Below are 18,968 nucleotides of genomic sequence, written 5' to 3' on the forward strand. Positions count from 1 at the left end.
GCAAACAATAGAGAAATTAAACCAGAAGCTCATCCTTTGAAAAGATCAATAAAATTAATAAATCTCTAAGTAGACTGCACAAGAAAAAAAACAGAAGGCAAAATTTACTAATATCAGGAATGAAAGATACATTACTATAGATACTAAATATTATGAACAACTTTATGCCAGTAAGTTGCCAACTTAGATGATATGGTGCAGTTCCTCGAAAGTCATTCCAAAAGGAAAAGCAAGCCTGAATAGCCCTCTATCCTTTTCTTTTTTTGTTTTGTTTTGTTTTGTTTTTGGTGGCCATGCCAGTGCAGCATGCAGGATCTTAGTTCCCTGACCAGCGATCAAACCTGTGCCTCCTGCATTGGGAGCATGGAGTCTTAACCACTGGACTACCAGGGAAGTCCTAGCCCTCTATCTTTTAAATAAGTTGAATTTCTAGTCAAGATCTTTCCTGCAAAGAAAATTACAGAGCTAAATGGCTTTCTTGGTCTGCCAAGTGTTTAGGGAATATAAGTCCTTTTATATAAGGACTTATAAAAGGACTTATAAAAGAACATATAATAATAAGTTGGAGATAATACATTAAACTGGGGAAAAGATTTGAACACTTAATTATATGAGTGGCCAATAAGCACACTTTATTTTATTTTTTAAATATTTATTTATTTTATTTTTGGTTATGTTGGGTCTTAGTTGCCGCTCGCGGTCTCCAGAGCGCGTGGGCTCTGTAGTTGCAGCATGTGGGCTTAGTTGCCCGGCAGCATGTGGGCTCTTAGTTCCCTGACCAGGGATCGAGCCCACATCCCCTGCATTGGAAGGCGGATTCTTAACCACTGGACCACCAGGGAAGTCCCAAGCACGCTTTAAAATGCCAGTATTATTAGCCATCAGGGAAACACAAAGTGAAAACACAAGGAGATACTGCTACATGCTTATCATAGAGCGGTGAAAATTCCGGAGCGGTAGCATGTTTGGAGAGGATGTAGAGCAGCTGGAACTCTCATGCATTGCTAGTGGGGATGTGAAACAATATACCTGCTTTGGAAAATAATTCGACAGTCATTTTAAAACTAAATGTACTATTACCATATGATCTGGTAATTTGATTTGTAAGTAGATATGGAATGGAAAGGAAGGGGGGAGGGGGATAGCAAGCATTAATAGGAGCATTACAGCCATACGAAGAGAGGTCTGTCAGTACAGTGGGATTCTCAGCAATAAAAAGAAATGATCTACTGATACATGCAATGACATGTATAAATCTTAGCATTATGCTAATTTAAAGAACTCAGATACAAAAGAGCCCAAACCGTTGATTCCATACATATGAAATTATAGAAAAGGAAAATTTATAGGGATAGAAAGATTGGCGGTTGCCCATGTGGGTGGGTGGTTGGATGGGGGAGTAGGTGGTGGGTGGTAGTAGTTGTGAGAGTTTGACTGGTACGGGGGATGCAAGGGAGCCTTCTGGGGTGATAGAAGTATTCTGTTTCTTGATTGTGTTGGTAGTTACAGGGAAGTCCATACAAGGATTTCCATAAATCCTACATTTATGGAACTCCATAGAACTGTGTACTTAAAATGGCTGCAGTTTACTTACATAAAAATGCCTAAGTATTTTTTATTAAAAATAGGCGAAGTTGATTGAAAATAAATGACTTACTAGTTGAGATAGACTATCCCGCGAGTTTTATATTATGCAAATGGTATTTCTTTTTAAATTACCCGTGTAGACTTTAAGGTTTTTTTTTTTGTCATTGTTATTTTATTATTATTTTTTCATTTATTCTCTTTTTTGTCACTGTTAGTTTTATTTTTTTTTTTTTGCGGTACGCGGGCCTCTCACTGCTGCGGCCTCTCCCGTTGCGGAGCACAGGCTCCAGATGTGCAGGCTCAGCGGCCATGGCTCACGGGCCCAGCTGCTCCGCGGCATGTGGGATCTTCCCGGACCGGGGCACGAACCTGCGTCCCCTGCATCGGCAGGCGGACTCTCAACCACTGCGCCACCAGGGAAGCCCTAACTTTTTACTTTAAGTATGTTCCAAATATTGCATGGGGCATTCTTGACGTATTATTCGTTTATCCGAAATTCACATTTAAAGGGGTGTCTTGTGTCTGTAGTTGCTAATTCTGACAGTCTTAGCTTATGGAGAGCTATGGGAGCTGTGCCAACACCTGCTGAAGCAGCGTTCACGCATTTTAATCATTGCATATTTTGGTGACTTGAGCAAGTGTGGTGACCCTAAATAAAATAACCTGGTGGATGTAGGTTTTTAACATATTATTGTAAAACAAAGACCCCCCCCCCGATTCGTTTCTTTTCTACCCTTCTTCCCCAGTAAAAATAGGCTAACTCCGCCCTACCATGCAAAGCAGTAATTGCCTGCATATCTCTGTGCAGTGGCCACTGGCCCCTATCATTTGGCAGAAAAAAGCTCATGAAGTTACTCGCCATCATAGATCAGCAGATGTTGAATTTATGAGTAACTGTTAATATTAAAATTTATTGAGCTTTATCTTTCTTTGAACCAAGCTACAAATACTTAAATGCCAGTTTAGTTTATATGAGGTGTGTATTGTTGAGGAGGATATAGAAGTTGACTTGATATAAAAATGGATTTGATATAAAAGTGGACTCTTGCTCTCCATCATCTTATTATCTTGTCAAGGAGTTGGATCTGTAAACAGGTAATTATAATACAGGGTAATGCAGAGTGGTAATAATAGGTAAACGACTTGTCATGGAAGTACTTGGTATGGAAAAATTGATTCAGATTAGGGGATTGTAGAAGACTCCCTGGAGCTGTGTGCTGAGTGGATGAAAAGGAGTTGGACAGATAATGGGAGGTAATTTCAGCAAAGATCATGGACACTTTCACTTTTGGGGACAGTAGATATTTGCTGTCTCGCAGTTCTGGAGGCTAGAAGTTTGAAAACAAGGTTTGGCAGAGTTGGTTCTTTTTGAGGGCTGTGAGAGAGACTTCCTTCCATGCCTCTCTCCTAGCTTTTGGTAGCTCCAGGTGTTCCTTGGTTTGTAGATGATGTTCTCCCTGTGACATTGTCTCCTCTCTGTATGTATCTCTCTGTGTCCGAATTTCCCCTTGTTATAAAGACGCAGTCATGTTGCATTAGGACTCATCCTATGATCCCATCTTAACTGAATCATCTGCAAAGACCCTATTTTCAAATCGTCTCAGATTCACTGATTTGAATCAGTGAATCAGTATTTGGGGGTTAGGATTTCAGCATCTTTTAGGAGACACAGATCAACCCTTAACAGGTAGGTTGAGGGTTATATTTCACAGAATGTTAAAAACCGTTGTTTAGTATGTTCAACTTTCCTTTTAGACAAAAGGGTATTCATGAAAACTTTTTGTATAAAGAAGTAATACAAAAAATTCTGATTGTAATGTGAAAAGATGCCCTCCAAAGTTGAGAGCAAGTAGTAGGTTTAAATACTATTACTATGGTTACAGTGTAATGATGGACATCACTAATTGAGTACTTACTTTGTGCTAGACACTGCTGAGCACTTTGTGGTATTTAATTTTCAAGGGACTTTGTGAGGTGTGAGTTATTATTGTAACCTCTTTTTTTAAATATGAAGAAACTGAGGTTTAGAGAAGAACATAGGGTGGGGGAACAGGGAGAGATGTTGATAATTTGTTCCATTTAGACATGTTAAGTTTGAAGTATTGGCTGAACATTCCTATAATGATGTTAGGTTGGTAGTTTAAAATTTGGTTCTGGAGTTCAGGAGATGGGCCAGAGTAGAAAATAGATATTTAGTAATTGTCAGTACAGACGTGCTATTTGAAACCGGAAGAACGGGTGGACTTGCCTGGGAAGGTAATACAGAGTAAAGAGAAAGGAGGTGCTGAGGACAGAACCTTGGTAATGTGGCTACATTTGAGTCACTGGGAGTGGAAGAAGAGTCAAGAGAAGAGGAGATGCTTAAAAGCAGCGTGGTAGAAAGAGAACAAAAACGATGCAAGAAAGAATTTTTAAAATGTGGTGCTGGTTGGACCTTCCCTGGTGGTGCAGTGGTTAAGAATCCGCCTGCCAATGCAGGGGACATGGGTTCGAGCCCTGGTCCAGGAAGATCCCACATGCCACGGAGCAACTAAGCCCGTGCGCCACAACTACTGAGCCTGCGCTCTAGAGCCTGCGAGCCACAACTACAGAGCCTGCATGCTACAACTACTGAAGCCCACGCACCTAGAGCCCATGCTCCGCAACAAGAGAAGCCACTGCAATGAGAAGCCCGCGCACCGCAACGACGAGTAGCCCCCGCTCGCCGCAACTAGAAGAAGCCCGCGCGCAGCAACGAAGACCCAACGCAGCCCAAAATAAAATTAATTAATTAATTAATTAATTTTAAAAAAATGAGGAGCTGGTCAGTGTATAAGAGTCTGCAGAAAAATGTAAAGGAGGATGAAAACTGAAATAGAGTTTGGTCCTTACCTTTTGAGAGAGTAGCATCAGTGAGGTGGCAGAATCTAGAATACAGGTACATGTAGGTAAGGAGTCAAGGAGTTAGACTGTTTTTCAGAGGCGTGTACAGGAATAAGAAGCAAAGATCTGGAGTTCATTTAAAAGAGAGAAGAGTTGAACATTTTTAATAGAGATGTGTGCTTTTTTTATGGTTAAAGGCAAGGAACCATAGAAATATTGAAACAAGACAAAACCCAACTAAGGAATGGGTCCACAATCCTAGTTGGTGGGGAAGAGAGTATAGATAGAGGGATTGGCCTGTACAGAATTCTAGTCCTCAAGTATTTCACAGTTTAGAAAATTTATTTCCTACCGGTTGGGTATGGGTGGGGGAGTTCACAATAGAAGATAATCTGAGATTAATGTTACTATTAAAAATACTATTAGATTTTAGAAGAATGAAAGAAGTTATAAGTCCCTTGCACTATGTATAAATATTCATTGCTTGGGTCAATACTAGTTTAGATGCTGCTTATGATGTTGCCTCCTGAGTTTCTGATGAGTGGAGACCTCGTCAGTTTTTACTTATCCCATGCTTCTCTTTAATAGCTGTTGTTTAGCTGGGTGGTACTGACTGTGGGCTGTGATTGTAAAGCTGATCGAGGAGCATGAATGAAGATTCAGCTGTCAGTGGACCCCATTTGTGAAAAAGAATTTTTTTCTCATGTTCGCAAGTTGGACTCATCTTTTGCCTTATACAGAGTAGGAAATTCAAGGTTAATATTCAGTGTGTACTGGCTTTTTTAAAAGTCACTGTATCTTTGTTTTGTAGTTTATTTAAAAATTTTGTGCAATGTGTTATACAAAACAAGAGTGTATCAAATATGTATGTTTCAACTTAAGAATAACAAAAAGAGGACGTATTACCTATTGCTCAGGTTAAAAAGTAGAAATTATTAGTATTTTAGATTATTAGTATTTAGTATTTTAGTATTAGTAATACTAGTAATTATTAGTATTTTAGAATACTAAGTGTGCCCCAACTCCTATCCCCATCCCTGTTCCCAGAGGTGCCATTATCCTGACTTAATGTGTTTATATTCTTTTACTTTTCTTTACAGTTTTATTGTCTGTGGATATTTCCTAAACAATGTATCGTTTACTTTGAAAAAATGAATAGTGTACTAAGCTAACCGAGTTAGGAAGGGGCAGCATTACCATAGTTAGATGAAAGCTTCCAGGAAACAAGCTGACTAGTCAGGCGTCAGGTTCACTGAGCTTGAAGAGTTTCTGCTCAGGGAATCATCAAGCAGTGTAATGAGTTAATTTTGGAAACGTAGGCCGCCATCTTGGTCAGGTATCTGTCATTGCTCTAGTATGGGCCGGGTATTGCAGGCTTGCTCAGCAAGTATATGGTCACACGGGAAGAGTGCTGTTCTTTATTTTTGGATTCTGAGCCCTTTGTGGTCTTCCAACACTTAGCAATTGATTAAAGCAGAATCTTTACCTCATCTGGGAGGTGAAAATGAGTGGTCTCAGCTGATCCAGGAAGTAAGGCAAGGTGGAGTGAGTAGGTGCATCAAGACAAGCCAGATATAAATAAAAATCTGGAGCAGGCCTATCTGGGCCTCCTGTCCTTAGGAACAATGTCAGTGGTTGTCTTGGTGATGACAGTTTCAGGAGTCACGTCACTACAACTGAAGTAGTGGCCCTTTAAATCCAGTGCACAGCTGGCATCCTGGAACTTCTCTTCACAATCCAGTCCTCCGAAAGATTACTATCGTCTCTCTCCCATATTGGATCTTCTATATTCTGTACCCTAAGTTATTGTCTTTACTGAAAATTTACTTTTTTGGTGGAATACTCTCTCCAGTTGCTTCTTGAGAAAAGATGCATGGAAGGTAAACATTTTGAGGTCTTTTATGTCTGAGAAAATATCTTTATGTTACTTTCATAAGATGGTTTGGGTGAAGAATTCTCGGTTGGAAATAATTTTCCTTCATAATTTTGAAGAAATGTCTCCATTGTCATCTTCCTTCCAACGTGACTGTTGAGAAGACTGAAGTCTGAGTCCTGATTCTTTGTATGTGACCTGTATTTTCTTTCAAGAGTCTTGTGGAATCTTCTTTTTGTTCCCTGATTGTGATATTTCACAATGGTGTGCCTCAGTGTAGGTCTCATTCTTTATTTGTTTATACTAAACACTTGGTAGACCCGTTCAAATGGGCAGCTCACATCCTTCAGCTCTAGGAAAATTTCTGCAATTCTTTCATTTCCTTCCAACCTCCCCCGCCCCCGTCTCTGGAACTCCTGTTATTCAGATATCGGTCCGCCTGGACTGGTCCTCTAATAGTGTTCCTGTTTCTCTCCCTGTGACTTTTTGGGTTTTTTTGCCCCGAGGCATGTGGGATCCTAGTTCCCTGACCAGGAATTGAACCGACACCCCCTGCATTTGAAGAGCAGTCTTTTTTTGTTTTTTAATGTATTTATTTTTGGCTGCGTCAGGTCTTAGTTGAGGCACGCGGGATCTTTCACTGTGGTCCGCAGGCTCTTCATTGTGCCGTGTGGGCTTCTCTCTAGTTGTGGCACACGGGCTCAGTAGTTGCGGAGTGTGGGCTCTCTCCTTGTGGGGCGTGGGCTCAGTAGTTGCGGCGCGGGCTTAGTCGCCCTGCGGCACGTGGGATCTTAGTTCCCCGACCAGGGATTGAGCCTGTGTCCCTGGCATTGGAAGGCAGATTCTTAACCACTGGACTGCCAGGGAAGCCCCCAGCTTCTCTCCTATATCTTTTTTACTCTGGTTCCTGGAAGACTTGCCTCAATTTTATTCTCCATGCCTCTTTTTTCATTTCAGCTATTGTGTTTTTAATTTCTAAGAACTCTTAATTTTTTTAATGTTCTTTATTGTATTCTGTTCCTGTTTTATGGATATAGCTTCTCTTACCTCTGTGAAAAATATGAATATATAAATGTATATGTATGTAAATGATATGTTTTGTGTTAGAGGCGTTTCCTTGGATGTTTCCTTGGGTGACAGTAATACTTGGCTGTCTGCTCATGATTAAAGGTGGAGGACGAAAAAGCTGATTGGGAACTCTATTTTTGGTACAGCACTGATACTAGCAAATGTGTCTTTATACCTCAAAGATGCTCTTGTTTTTCTCTCTCCAGAAAGTAACTCTCCAATCTTCTGCTAAGGTGGGGAGGGGCCCGTTGCCTAGCATCATGGAGGAGGGAGCAGGTCTAGGAATCAAAGTGCTTTTCAGACAACTTTCCTGGAATCTTCCTTGCATTAATCTTCCTTGCATTAACCCCCCTCTTCTTTGTCCGTTACCTCCTGCTCCTCTGTTTCCAGAAGGAAGTGGCACTGCCTTCTGTGGATTCTCCAGTGTAAAGTGTGTTGTGTCTCATTTAGTTTTTGCTGCCAGGCTATGATTTGGCTTTCCTGGGTCTGCTAAACCACTTAACAATATTCATCCATCCACTCTCAGTCTTTCAAGATTTTGTTGCTCTTATCCCTTCTTACGAGTTTATGTCTGAAAAAGTCTTTTATAGCATTTTAGTGGGCTTTCATGAGAGAGTGAAATTATATGCATGTTTTTAATTTGCCATCTTAATCCTAAAGCCCTGATTATTTAAAATGTTTAATATATGTCTCACCTCTTGAGACGTGAAAAGATTATTAAAATTAGTCCTTCTCATCTCTCACTTTGGTTTTTACATTCATATTTATAATACATGACACTCGTTTGAACTCCTTGAGACTATATGAACTCAAGGATTTATAAGTGAATCCAGAATTTGTGAATAAAGAGGTTGATTGTTTTTTAAATTTGCTCTTGTAGGAAAGTGGAAAGGTTTCTGAATATCCAGCAGTGATTGTGGAGCCAGTTCCAAGTGCCAGATTAGAGCAGGGCTATGCAGCCCAGGTTCTGGTTTATGATGATGAGACTTATATGATGCAAGATGTGGCAGAAGAACAAGAAGTTGAGACCGAGAATGTGGAAACAGGTAGACATCTCATTAAATGTTCATTATTTATAACTTTCTCATTTTGTAAGTGTCAACATTACTATTGCCAATTGAATAATACACCGAAAAACCTCTTTTTAATGCTATTTAGTATAGCTTGGAAACAAGTGAAAAATCTCTTGTTTAAGGGAATTTATATATATAAAGTTCTACATTATAATTCTTTGAAGTCCAACAGAGTCTCATATCACGGACCCTAAGGACAAAATTACAGACCCATAATAATAGAACTATTTTTGTCATTTTTTTTTTCTGGGAGTGGAAATATTGACTAGTTGTTATTTATTTGTAGAAGTCAATAGACTAGTATACTAGATTTCTTTTAATTCAAAAAATAAATACAGTATTCTCATTCCATAGTAGATTAGAGTTTCTTTTAACCAATATCGGAGCAGTATGATTTCTTTTTTCCTAGGTCAGAAGCATCTTTGTAGTAGTCTATCAGATTCCTCTTCCCTTTTTGTCTTCTTAGAAATTTTGGTATTTCAATATGTCTGTGGTGAGATAACTGTTTGTTTAATTGGGCATTAGTATATATAATTCTTGGAGAAACCTTTTCATTTTTGCCATTGACCATAAAGAAAAAAGAGTTTTTTACCAGAAGGATTATAGTGACAATTTTATAATAATAAACATTAAATTTATCTTTATCAGTTAATAGAGAAAAAGAATCCTTATATTTGGTTTACAATCCTAATAAAAATTCTTAATACTTCAGATAAATTTCTTTAAATGTAGCAAAGTCTCATGATTAAAAATTTTGTGTATTTGATGTCTTTCTGCTTGTTGAGGCCCAGTAGCACTCCCTAGTTCTTTTTTTTTTTTTTGGTTGAGCTGAGGGGTTGGAAGTTACCTTGCTTTTCGGAGCAGTGATGACAACAGTGCCAGCAAACCCCACGTGCAGTGGTAATCAAGTCATTTTATCGAAACAGGTAGCTAAACACATCATAAAGTCTTTGTGACTGTAGTCTGGAGTGGTACTTGATTTCCAGTGCAAGTGGCAGGAAGATAACGTATGTTTTCTTTTGAGAGTTTGGACAGCTTTCCAGTCCGAAGCTAGAAGGTTAGTGGTAGAGATGAATTTTCTTCTTGAGGAAAAGAATAAGAAGAACTCACAAAAGTATTACACAGGATGATATCTTGAAGTAGATATTGTAACTGATTTTATTATAGGAGCATAACTGAATAGAAAACTAATGGGACAAGAAAAAAGTATGATCGCTTAAGCTGAATGAAGAAAGTAGAACTGATTGAAATTTCTGGAAAATGTTTTGATCAAAAAAAAAAAAAAAAGGGAAGACTGATTTTGGTAGCAAATTGGAAGCTTTGAAAACTGAAAACTACAGTAGTGCCACGTTTGCCTCAGTAGAAATTTAAATTCACATTAAAATACCAGAGCACGTTGACCAAATCTTTCTCGTTGTACACTTGATGGTCAGCAGTTCATTCATTTAAATTAATCTGGTAAAAACAATTCCAAATAGGAAGCGAATAGAATCCATTTAAGGGATTTTATTTTCTTCGTCTTCTTGAACTCTCTGAGGGTGATGATATCATTTGCAGGGCAAAGATATGAGTGATTATAATCTTGAAAAAGAGGATGTACAAAGTCTGGATAAAAGAACAATTACTTTTGTGGTATTTTAAAAGTAGTTTTTGAATACTTGATAATGTTTTTTAGGTTTATTTTTCTTCAACACTAAAAGGAAATTTTGGTAACTAACTTACCTTATTCTAAAATAGTCTAAAAGTAACCTGAGAAGCTCATCTTACATTTTCTTTTTAATTCCATTCTGGCTCACGAAGTTTTTAAAACCCACTTTACCTCTAAAATCCATATTACTTCTAAAAATAAGACTAGTGTAGTGTAGCTATTCTTGGCTCTCCTTATAGAAGAACACTGTAAAATGCAGAGTTCAGATGCAGCTCTTTTAAAGGCAACGCCAAATTCAGACTGAAAACCACTTGCCCGTACATCCGTAATCAGAACAGTTTAATGCACTCACACTTATTCATCATAAGGCCTGCAGAACTTGGAGACTACAATATACTAATTTATTTTAAAATAGCATGGCTCATAGTAACTTAGTAAGATTGTTAATATACGTAGTTTAGTTTAGAATCAGTTAATCTGAGCTTAATTTTGTTTCTACTTAAAGACTAAAATGCATTTTTAAATGAGTTGAAATATAAATAAATTTTCATTCTCCTGATATCTAGAACCTATGTAGATGAAGAAAGGTTGTTATGACTTAATGTAATGCATATTTCCTTTTAGGTAGTGGATTAGGATTGGGTTCATTTCTTGTGGTGATAATAAATTTTTAAGTTAAATCCCAGATATATGTAGGTTTTGGAGAGGAAGATGACTGGGAAGTAAAGGAAAGGAATATTTATAAGATGGCCACAGCAGTTTCTGTTTGGTGAATTGGTGGAAGTGAGATCTGTAGAGAATAAGATTTCCTTTTGTACGTCGAGGAAATACTTCCTGGAATGCTCCTACATTATGATTTAGATTATATTAGTCTAAAAAGTGTTCATAATTATATTTATTGATCTGTTATATCAGTCCTCTGCATGTTCTCACTGAAGTTTTTTTTCTTTTATTCCTGTATACCCATGCATATATATCCATACCAGAAACAGTATTCATGGTGTCATCCAGGCAGGAGTACTAAAGTCATATAATGACGTACATTTAGCTGTCTTCATTATTTTGTGTATAAAATGATTTCTCGTTTTGTTAGTAGTAATTATAGGCTATCTTGCTTCACTTTTTTATAGACTGAACATCTACATTTCCCTCACAGGGCTTGTGTGTAATAGTAATCCTCTCTTAAATTATATGGGAAAAACCAAGTATATTTTAAAACTTTAAAAATAGACATATTCATCTAAACCTGTGAATTGCTTTTTGATAATAACTGAAGTTTAGTAATCATCAAGAGCCTTTGAGGAGTAGTAACGAAGTGTGCATGAAGGGTGGTCTCAACTCCGGCAGGCCGAAGTACCTCTGCCAGTGGCTGCAGAGTCCAGCAGTTTCTGGAGGCCTCTGGAGTCTCTTGGATTCCCTACTAAGATGTGGAAATTCAGTTTTTATGTTCACTCCTTAAATATATATATATAATATTTATATTTTATATATAAATTTTAATGAGTTATTACAGATTACCACGTAAAAAGTAACAAGTTTATACCAATGCAATCAATAATAGGTAAGTTTTGCTGGAAATCTTTTAAGACTTGGCTGCAAAGATTGAGCTGTTGAGAATCTGCTTCTTCATCTTGCACCTTAACTTAAACTATATTTATCCTCATCACCTTCCACTTTAATTTATGAGAATATATCAATAAATACTTTGTATCTGTTATGTGCTGGGGCACTGTGTTCAACATGTTTTTTTCCCTCAAGGTGGTAGTAATTTATATTTTGTGGAGATAAAATATATATATTATAATCAAAATATAAAGCAGTGTAGAATCAGTTGAGCACTACTTACAAATTCAAAGAAATTTTCAGAAGAGGAAAGTTCAACTTACAGCATTAGGGAGTGTTTTAGAGAAAGGAGGAGGACAAATGGTAGAATTTGTTTGGGCAGATAGCAGGTAGGCGAAAGGCACGTAGACTGAGGGAAATATAGTTAACAGATGGGTGGGGTGTAGAAATTTGAGATATGTTTAGAAGATACTGAGTAAATAAGATATTAATAGGAGGTTCCGTTAAGAACTGTGACTAGATTGTGATTTGAACCTAAGAGTTAGTAATTAGCCATATAAGAGACAAAGATTTGGAAGGTTTTGAGTAGAAAGTGCTAAGTGATCAGTATCTCAGTAGATAGAGAATGAATTGTAGGGAAAAGATGCGGCAGAAAGACTAGCTCTTGTAGTATGTATGACTCAGGGATGGCTTGAGAAGTATTAAAACAAGGTAGAAGCAATAGGAACAGAAGGGGCTTATATAAGCACTTCTACTGTGTATGATCTAATAAGACTAGGCATGATAGATTAGGGGGAGAAACATAGATAGGTAAGGTATTACTCAGTTTTTTGACCCTAATAATGGCGAAAGTATCATAAAGGGTTTTGAGGAAGGCAAGACTGGGGAAGCAGATAAGTTTGATAATAAGCATGTTGATTTTGATTTGAAGCAGAGCATCTAAGGGGAAATAATTAGGTATTTAAAGATGTACAAATGTATGTTCAGTGCCCCATCACAAAAGAGAGGGCATATTCAAATTAGGATAATTTAAGGAATGTTTTAATAAATGGCTAGTTACAAATGTGTCGGCAAGTGTAGGGTAACCATAAGTGATGGGGGTGGTACTCCAGAACTAGCAGTAGCAGAGCTGTTTCTGTCCTTTGGCCCAAGGGCCAAACAGAGGGAAGGGTTACTGGAACCCAGAAGGAGAGCCCTGGAGAGAGGGTTACCTTGAGAGAATCTGGGACCTTTGGTCAAAGGACATAGCTGACTTGAGGGCAGTGCCACAGAGAGGGAGCCAGGGAAGTCAGCCTCCTGGGAGAGAGTGAAGGGTGGCGTATAGGTCCGTAGGGGCAAATGGAAGGTTATCTAGTACAACTGAAGCTTAGTACAGAAAGGTCAAGCAGAGACCAATTTGGGATCATCCTCACTGAAGCCACGGAAATAAATGAAAACTCCAAGGGGAAAGGAACTTGAGAGATTTCCCCAAGGGGAAGATTTTTAAATTCTATACGTGTCACTCCGTGATAGAGAACAAAGGACACAGAATTAAGAAATTAACTTTAGGGAGTGTTTACAGTTTGAAGACAAGAAGAGCCAAAGAGTAGTCAAATATAATAAAAAATCCTGGGTGACTAATCCTGAGCTTCAATTTTTTCTTTTTTCTTTCGCGCCTTTTAAGTGGCTCTCTTTACTTAGGAAAGGGAAGAATATTGATTGGGTTAGTTAGTCGTGGTTTCAGGTTCCCACTTTATCACTTACGTGGCAGTATTTAACTGTTTCAGAGTCTATCTCACTGTCGTAAAATAGGAATTCAGTGTTGTGAGGATTATATAAAATAAACCTATAAAGCACAGCGCTTGTGATGTAAGTGCTCTGTAAGAGTTCCTTAACTTCATTAAGACCTTTCCTTGTGCCTTCAGATATGGAGAAGGTCTTTTATACATTAAAACAACATTTGTTTAATACTTCTCTGTTGTAGTTTTCTCTTTCCGTTCACTTTGACTTTTTAAAACGACAAATGTTTTATACTTTAAGTCTGTTCTTTTTCCTCCTCATTCCTTCCTTAACTTACTGTGCTCTGGGATCTGCATTTATCATTCTCCTGAAGCTCTTTGTTTATCAGATTTCCAAGTCCACTTCTCTACCAAATTCATTGACTCACGGAATCATCCAGAAGTAGAGCCTTTTAAATCTGGCCTTCTTATCTACAGAAACTCTGTATTCTAGCAGTCTTCCTTTCTGCCCTTCTCATGGCTGTGCTGTTTATGCTTCTGAGCTTTTGCTCAAATATAGTTTCCTATCAAGAATGTCTTTAAGTATTATCCATTCCTTCGGGCCCAACCACATGAAGCTGTCCACAGCAATTGTGGCCTATGTGAAACACTCCCTTTCCTGATCTTCTGTGAGACCATCTGGATTTAGACACATGGTCATTGACTTTCTTACACTGTTCTTGTGTGTATACTCCTTTTGTTTTCAAAGTGAGCATACAAGCCCCTGAGTACAGAGCCCATGTTTTTATTTTGTTGAATGTAGCGTATAATACAGAGTTTAACACATAGCTGTTAAGAAAGACAGACTGAAGCAAATTGAGTTTTGACTTAGAATTGCAGTGTAATGAAGAACCACCTATGTAAAATCGTAAATATGTTTTCTTTTTTGTTTATATGCTAAATATTGAATACCATAGGGTTATTTAAAATATTAAAAGGTAGTCATCCAAAAAACGTAAATATGGTCATCCAAAATATATCAAGGCCATAATGTTGTCATGCTTAGATTAACTTCATCTTAAAATCACAGTAAGTTTTAGTCATTCTTGCTTACACCTAAATTTGATTTTTTTAAAAATAATAAAAGCAATACGTGTTCATTGGAAAAACTGGAAAGTATTACAAAGAATAAACAGTGAAAATCACCCATAATCTTACCAGTGAGGGCACAGTAACTACCACTTTTCTAAATTTCCCGCTGGTCTTTTTTAATGTACGTTTTAAGCATAATTCACATCATGTTATGTAATACACGTAGACTTATTTATTAACCTTTACTAACAAACATTGGCTCAAAGGGATCTGGTAGCTTCCTACTTCTCTCTTCTGCTCATTGGGAACAGGACTTTGGTTTTTAACCAAGTATCAAAACATAAAAGGTTGGTCTTATTAGTTAAAGTAATTATCAAGAGAACTTAGAAAACTTTTTTTTTTGTGATCAACAAAATTGTGTTTAGAGGTTAGTTGAAAAGATAGATGAATGATAAGAGTTTTTATATACTTCAACAAGAAAGTAGTGCTTTTTTTTAAATAAATGAAAGTTCAGGTTTTTGAAATACAGTTTTAAAAAATAAAACCAGATTTCTATTGAAAAATAAGATAAGGAACCAGATTTCTTTCTTGAAGACTCTCAAGACTAGGTTGACCTCATGATGAGCTGTGATAACTTTTGTATGTGTTATACCATCAGAAATCCTCCCTGTGGCACAAAAGGACTCTTTTAATTAGAAAATATTGTTGCCACAGGGAGGTAGAAGATCGACATGAAAAACTGGGGATCTGAAAAGGAGCCCCTACCCTAGGATTACCTGAAGGTGAAACAGATTGAGCCAGAAGGAAGACAATGCTGGTAGGTTGGTCTTTAATTTATTAAGAATGTTTGCAATTTTACATTTAACTACAATGATTTCAGCTGTGTTTCCGTATTTTTTGTTTAAAGGGTGACAAGGATCCCTCCTTGTGGAGGGAGAAAGATTATAATAGTATTTTTCCCTCTAAGGAATCTGCCTTCTAAGTTAATCTCCTGCCGTGTCCCTAATATCTGTTTCTTCTAGACAGAACTTTAAGTCTGTCTCCCGCCTTCACTTCCTTCGAAGTTACCACTGACGGAACATCTTCAAGTCTTTCTTTTTTTCATTTGTGTTATTTCTGCCTCTAATCTATACTTTTTCCTAAAATAATTTTTTAAGAAGTGTTTTCTTTCAATTATCTATTTTCTTGAATTTAGCCTGGTCACTAGTTTTCTAAAAAGGTAAAATGTGAATCTTAAGTTTATTTAGTTTTGATTCTAGAATTGTGTGAATTATAATTATACTATTATTTAGATTAGTTAGAAAGCCTTATCAGAGAGAAGTTTTTAATATTTTATTAACAGTATTTCATTTAAGATGCCATCAGTTGTAAGAAACGTTATTTTTAGACCACTAAAAGAAAAACTGTGCTGGCAACTACAAATTTTAGGATATCGTCAATTGTAAAATACATCCTGATTTCAGAGATGTCAAAATTTGAAAAAATGTATGTCTTAGAATTGATGAAATATGTTATCATGTAATTCTGAATCGTCCTGAAATTCCCATTATCTGGGAATCGGATATTAAAATATCAGGTTCATGAAAAATGGAGGTGAGTTGCAGTTGTGGAAGTCCCTGCATGTGCTGAGTATGATCTCTAAACTCTTTACTGTCATTTAAGAGAGGGTATTTAAAAAACCATCTAACTATACTGTTTAACAGTATACAGAGTAGCCATATAAGGTATTAAATTACGGAGCGTATAGGAGATGAAAAAGTATTTTAATAAGATGCTTTTACTTAGTCCGTAGGTAGAGCTTGGGAATTACCTGGTGGTCCAGTGGTTAGGACTCGGTGCTTTCTTGGGCCCTGGTCAGGGAACTAAGATCCCACAAGCAGCACGGCCAAAAAAAAAAAAAAAAAAAGAATTTTATCATAATTGTCAGTTTTTAATTGGATTTTGTGATCTAGAAAGAAAATGAAATGAAGCTTCTTCTGCTTTCTAAACTATCATTTTAAAACAGGATCCTTCAAGGGCTCTTTAAAGTAGCCACTGATTTTTAGTGCGCCTTGAATATATGTTTTACAGATTATTGATTATGGGAAGGAGAGTGGCCAAAAGCCAAGAACCACCCTGTCAATTAATAAAACAAATGAAAAGGAATGATTTTAATGGTATTTGTATACTTCTCAGGAGACATCTATTTTATGTAAAAGGAAAGATAAGTATATCCAGATAGTCGATCATTAGAGGATATTTGTTTAATTGGGGAAACTAGTAGCATTCATTCCTTTGCACTCAGACTTGTTTTTTTAAATACTAATTAACTTCCAATTTTATATATAACAAACAATGTGTCTAAGTAATACAGTTTTGTTAATTCAGACTGAGGACAGGGCTGAATACAGATTATATGGAATTTTAAATGAGCAACACACAAGGTTGTAAGTGTTGCCAAGTCGGGATAGCTCAGACTTCTTAGATATATAAACAGGAATGCTTTAAAACATGTCTCTAGGCAAATCCATACATTCATTCCTCAGCCAGCTCTTACGGAGGACCAGCATGTCAGGCTCAGCTGAATATCTTGTGGTGAACCCTGGCTTTGCCCTCACCAGGCTTTCAGCTTTGTGGAGAAGATGAACAGTTAAACACGTTGTTACAATAAAATGTGATGAGTTAGCGTTGTGAAAAGATTAATGAAAGGTTTAGAGAGTGTACAGTAGGGGAATGGCTAGGAGGTCAGAGAATGCCTCCCTGAGGAAGTGACATTTAAACAGGTTTGAAGGGTCTGAAGCAATTAGCCAAGCAGAGAGTAGCGTGTCTGAAAGTCTGGAGGAAGGAGAGCATGGCCTATTTGGTTTGCAGAAAGGAATTCAACATGGCTAGAATATGGATTATGAGGAGGAAAGGGGATGAAAATGAGGCTAAAAAGGTAAAATCTTAACTGGTGAGGACTCTGAAAGCTTTGTACCTGTTTTTTGGGCCTTATCGAAAGGAAAGTGGGAAGCCTTTTAAGAGTTTTAAACAAAGTATTTTTTTATACAAATTTTGTTGTTTCCAAAATACTGAGTACTGTAAAATGAAAAGTAAAGGAAGACAATCAAAGCATTACCTAAAATAAAGACTGAACTCCTTAGCTCCTCATTCACAGTTCCCTAATTTTAAGCTAGTTGACTATTCTTACTTTCCCCTGAATTGTCTGTCTGCCTCTGCAGATGTGGGCTATAGATGTGCTCATTGCCCATACTAAGCTAAAAGTTACAGAGATTAAGGTATTTGCACAACTGGCGTTTCTTTTTGGAATCAAAAGGTGGGTGCTTTGGTATAATGCTGTTTCAGGAGAAGGAATCATTGTCCCAAATGCGTCCCCCATGCCCCTTTGTAAACTTGGAAAAGGGTCTATACGTTTTCTCAGATTTGTGAAGGGGCCCATAACTTAGAGGAGGTCAGGAACACTTTTAACACGGCTATTAACTGTTAACTTCTGTGTGTTTTTTAAATCTTTTTATATTGTGGGCCTCTTTGGCCATATGGTGAAGCCTGTGGACCTTCTCTCAGAACAATGTTTTTAAATATATGAAATACCTAGGATTGCCAAGGAACCAAATATATTGAAATGTAGCTTTCAGACTATTTTTAATTGTGACATATTAATACATGTTTCTTTAATAATGCATTAAATAATGAGATCTAGTGGCAGATCTGATTTACTGCTGTAATTTCAAAGTAGTGACCGTAAAGTATATTTTGAGATGTATGTAACAACTATAATATGATATGAAAATATTTTATGATTTCTGTCGGTCGTGAGTCACAGATACTGTGAAAACTACTGTGGTTCGTACTTTTATATAAAATTAAAGTGCTAAATTTCAGTTGGAATCTAAAAAACAGTTTTCCCAGATCTCATCCATGTCTTATTTTACCTGTCCTCCATATTCTGCCTTATTTCTGCTTTCTTTCCTTAATAACTCATAGTAGGGATCTGAATACAGTTTTATGATCTCTGATAAGGAAAAAAAACCTCTCAACTATACTGGTAGTTTTTCATGTCACTTAATGGATTGACTTAATTTAACTTCTTCTAAAAACATTCTAATGTTTGAACATTAAGTACATTTCTTTAAAGCCTCATCTAGTATTTTATGACCTTTTTGTTGGCTTGAGATCCCTTCTATTTCCATGAGAAAAATTTCTGTGGCCAGTGGCTCTCAGACTTGAGCGTACGTCAGAATCATCTGGAGTGCTTGTTAAAACACAGATCGCTAGCCCCACCTCCAGGATTTGTGACTTAGTGAGCTGGAATTAAAGAATTTGCTTTTTTTTTTTTTTTTTTTTTTTTTGCGGTATTCGGGCCTCTCACTATTTTGGCCTCTCCCGTTGCGGAGCACAGGCTCCGGACGCGCAGGCTCAGCGTCCATGGCTCACGGGCCCAGCCGCTCCGCGGCATGTGGGATCTTCCTGGACCGGGGCACGAACCCTTGTCCCCTGCATTGGCAGGCGGACTCTCAACCACTGTG

General features: G+C 37.4%; 1 protein-coding gene across 8 annotated transcripts in view; it reads left to right on the forward strand.

Moving 5' to 3' along the window:
- ELF2 (E74 like ETS transcription factor 2) overlaps positions 1-18,968 on the forward strand; it is a 93,442-nt gene that overhangs the window by 34,783 nt on the left and 39,691 nt on the right. For 6 of the 8 annotated variants that reach the window (XM_067735055.1, XM_067735042.1, XM_067735045.1 and 3 more), the window contains one exon: positions 8,271-8,436. In XM_067735055.1, the coding sequence (XP_067591156.1) occupies positions 8,382-8,436 (55 nt within the window). In that variant the 5' untranslated portion in view covers positions 8,271-8,381. Of the gene's footprint in view, positions 1-8,270; positions 8,437-15,177; positions 15,281-18,968 lie in introns of those variants that run through there. The other 2 variants (XM_067735051.1, XM_067735054.1) reach the window with 1 other exon arrangement.

Source organism: Pseudorca crassidens, chromosome 4 (assembly GCF_039906515.1).
Source record: "Pseudorca crassidens isolate mPseCra1 chromosome 4, mPseCra1.hap1, whole genome shotgun sequence".
NCBI lineage: Eukaryota > Metazoa > Chordata > Mammalia > Artiodactyla > Delphinidae > Pseudorca > Pseudorca crassidens.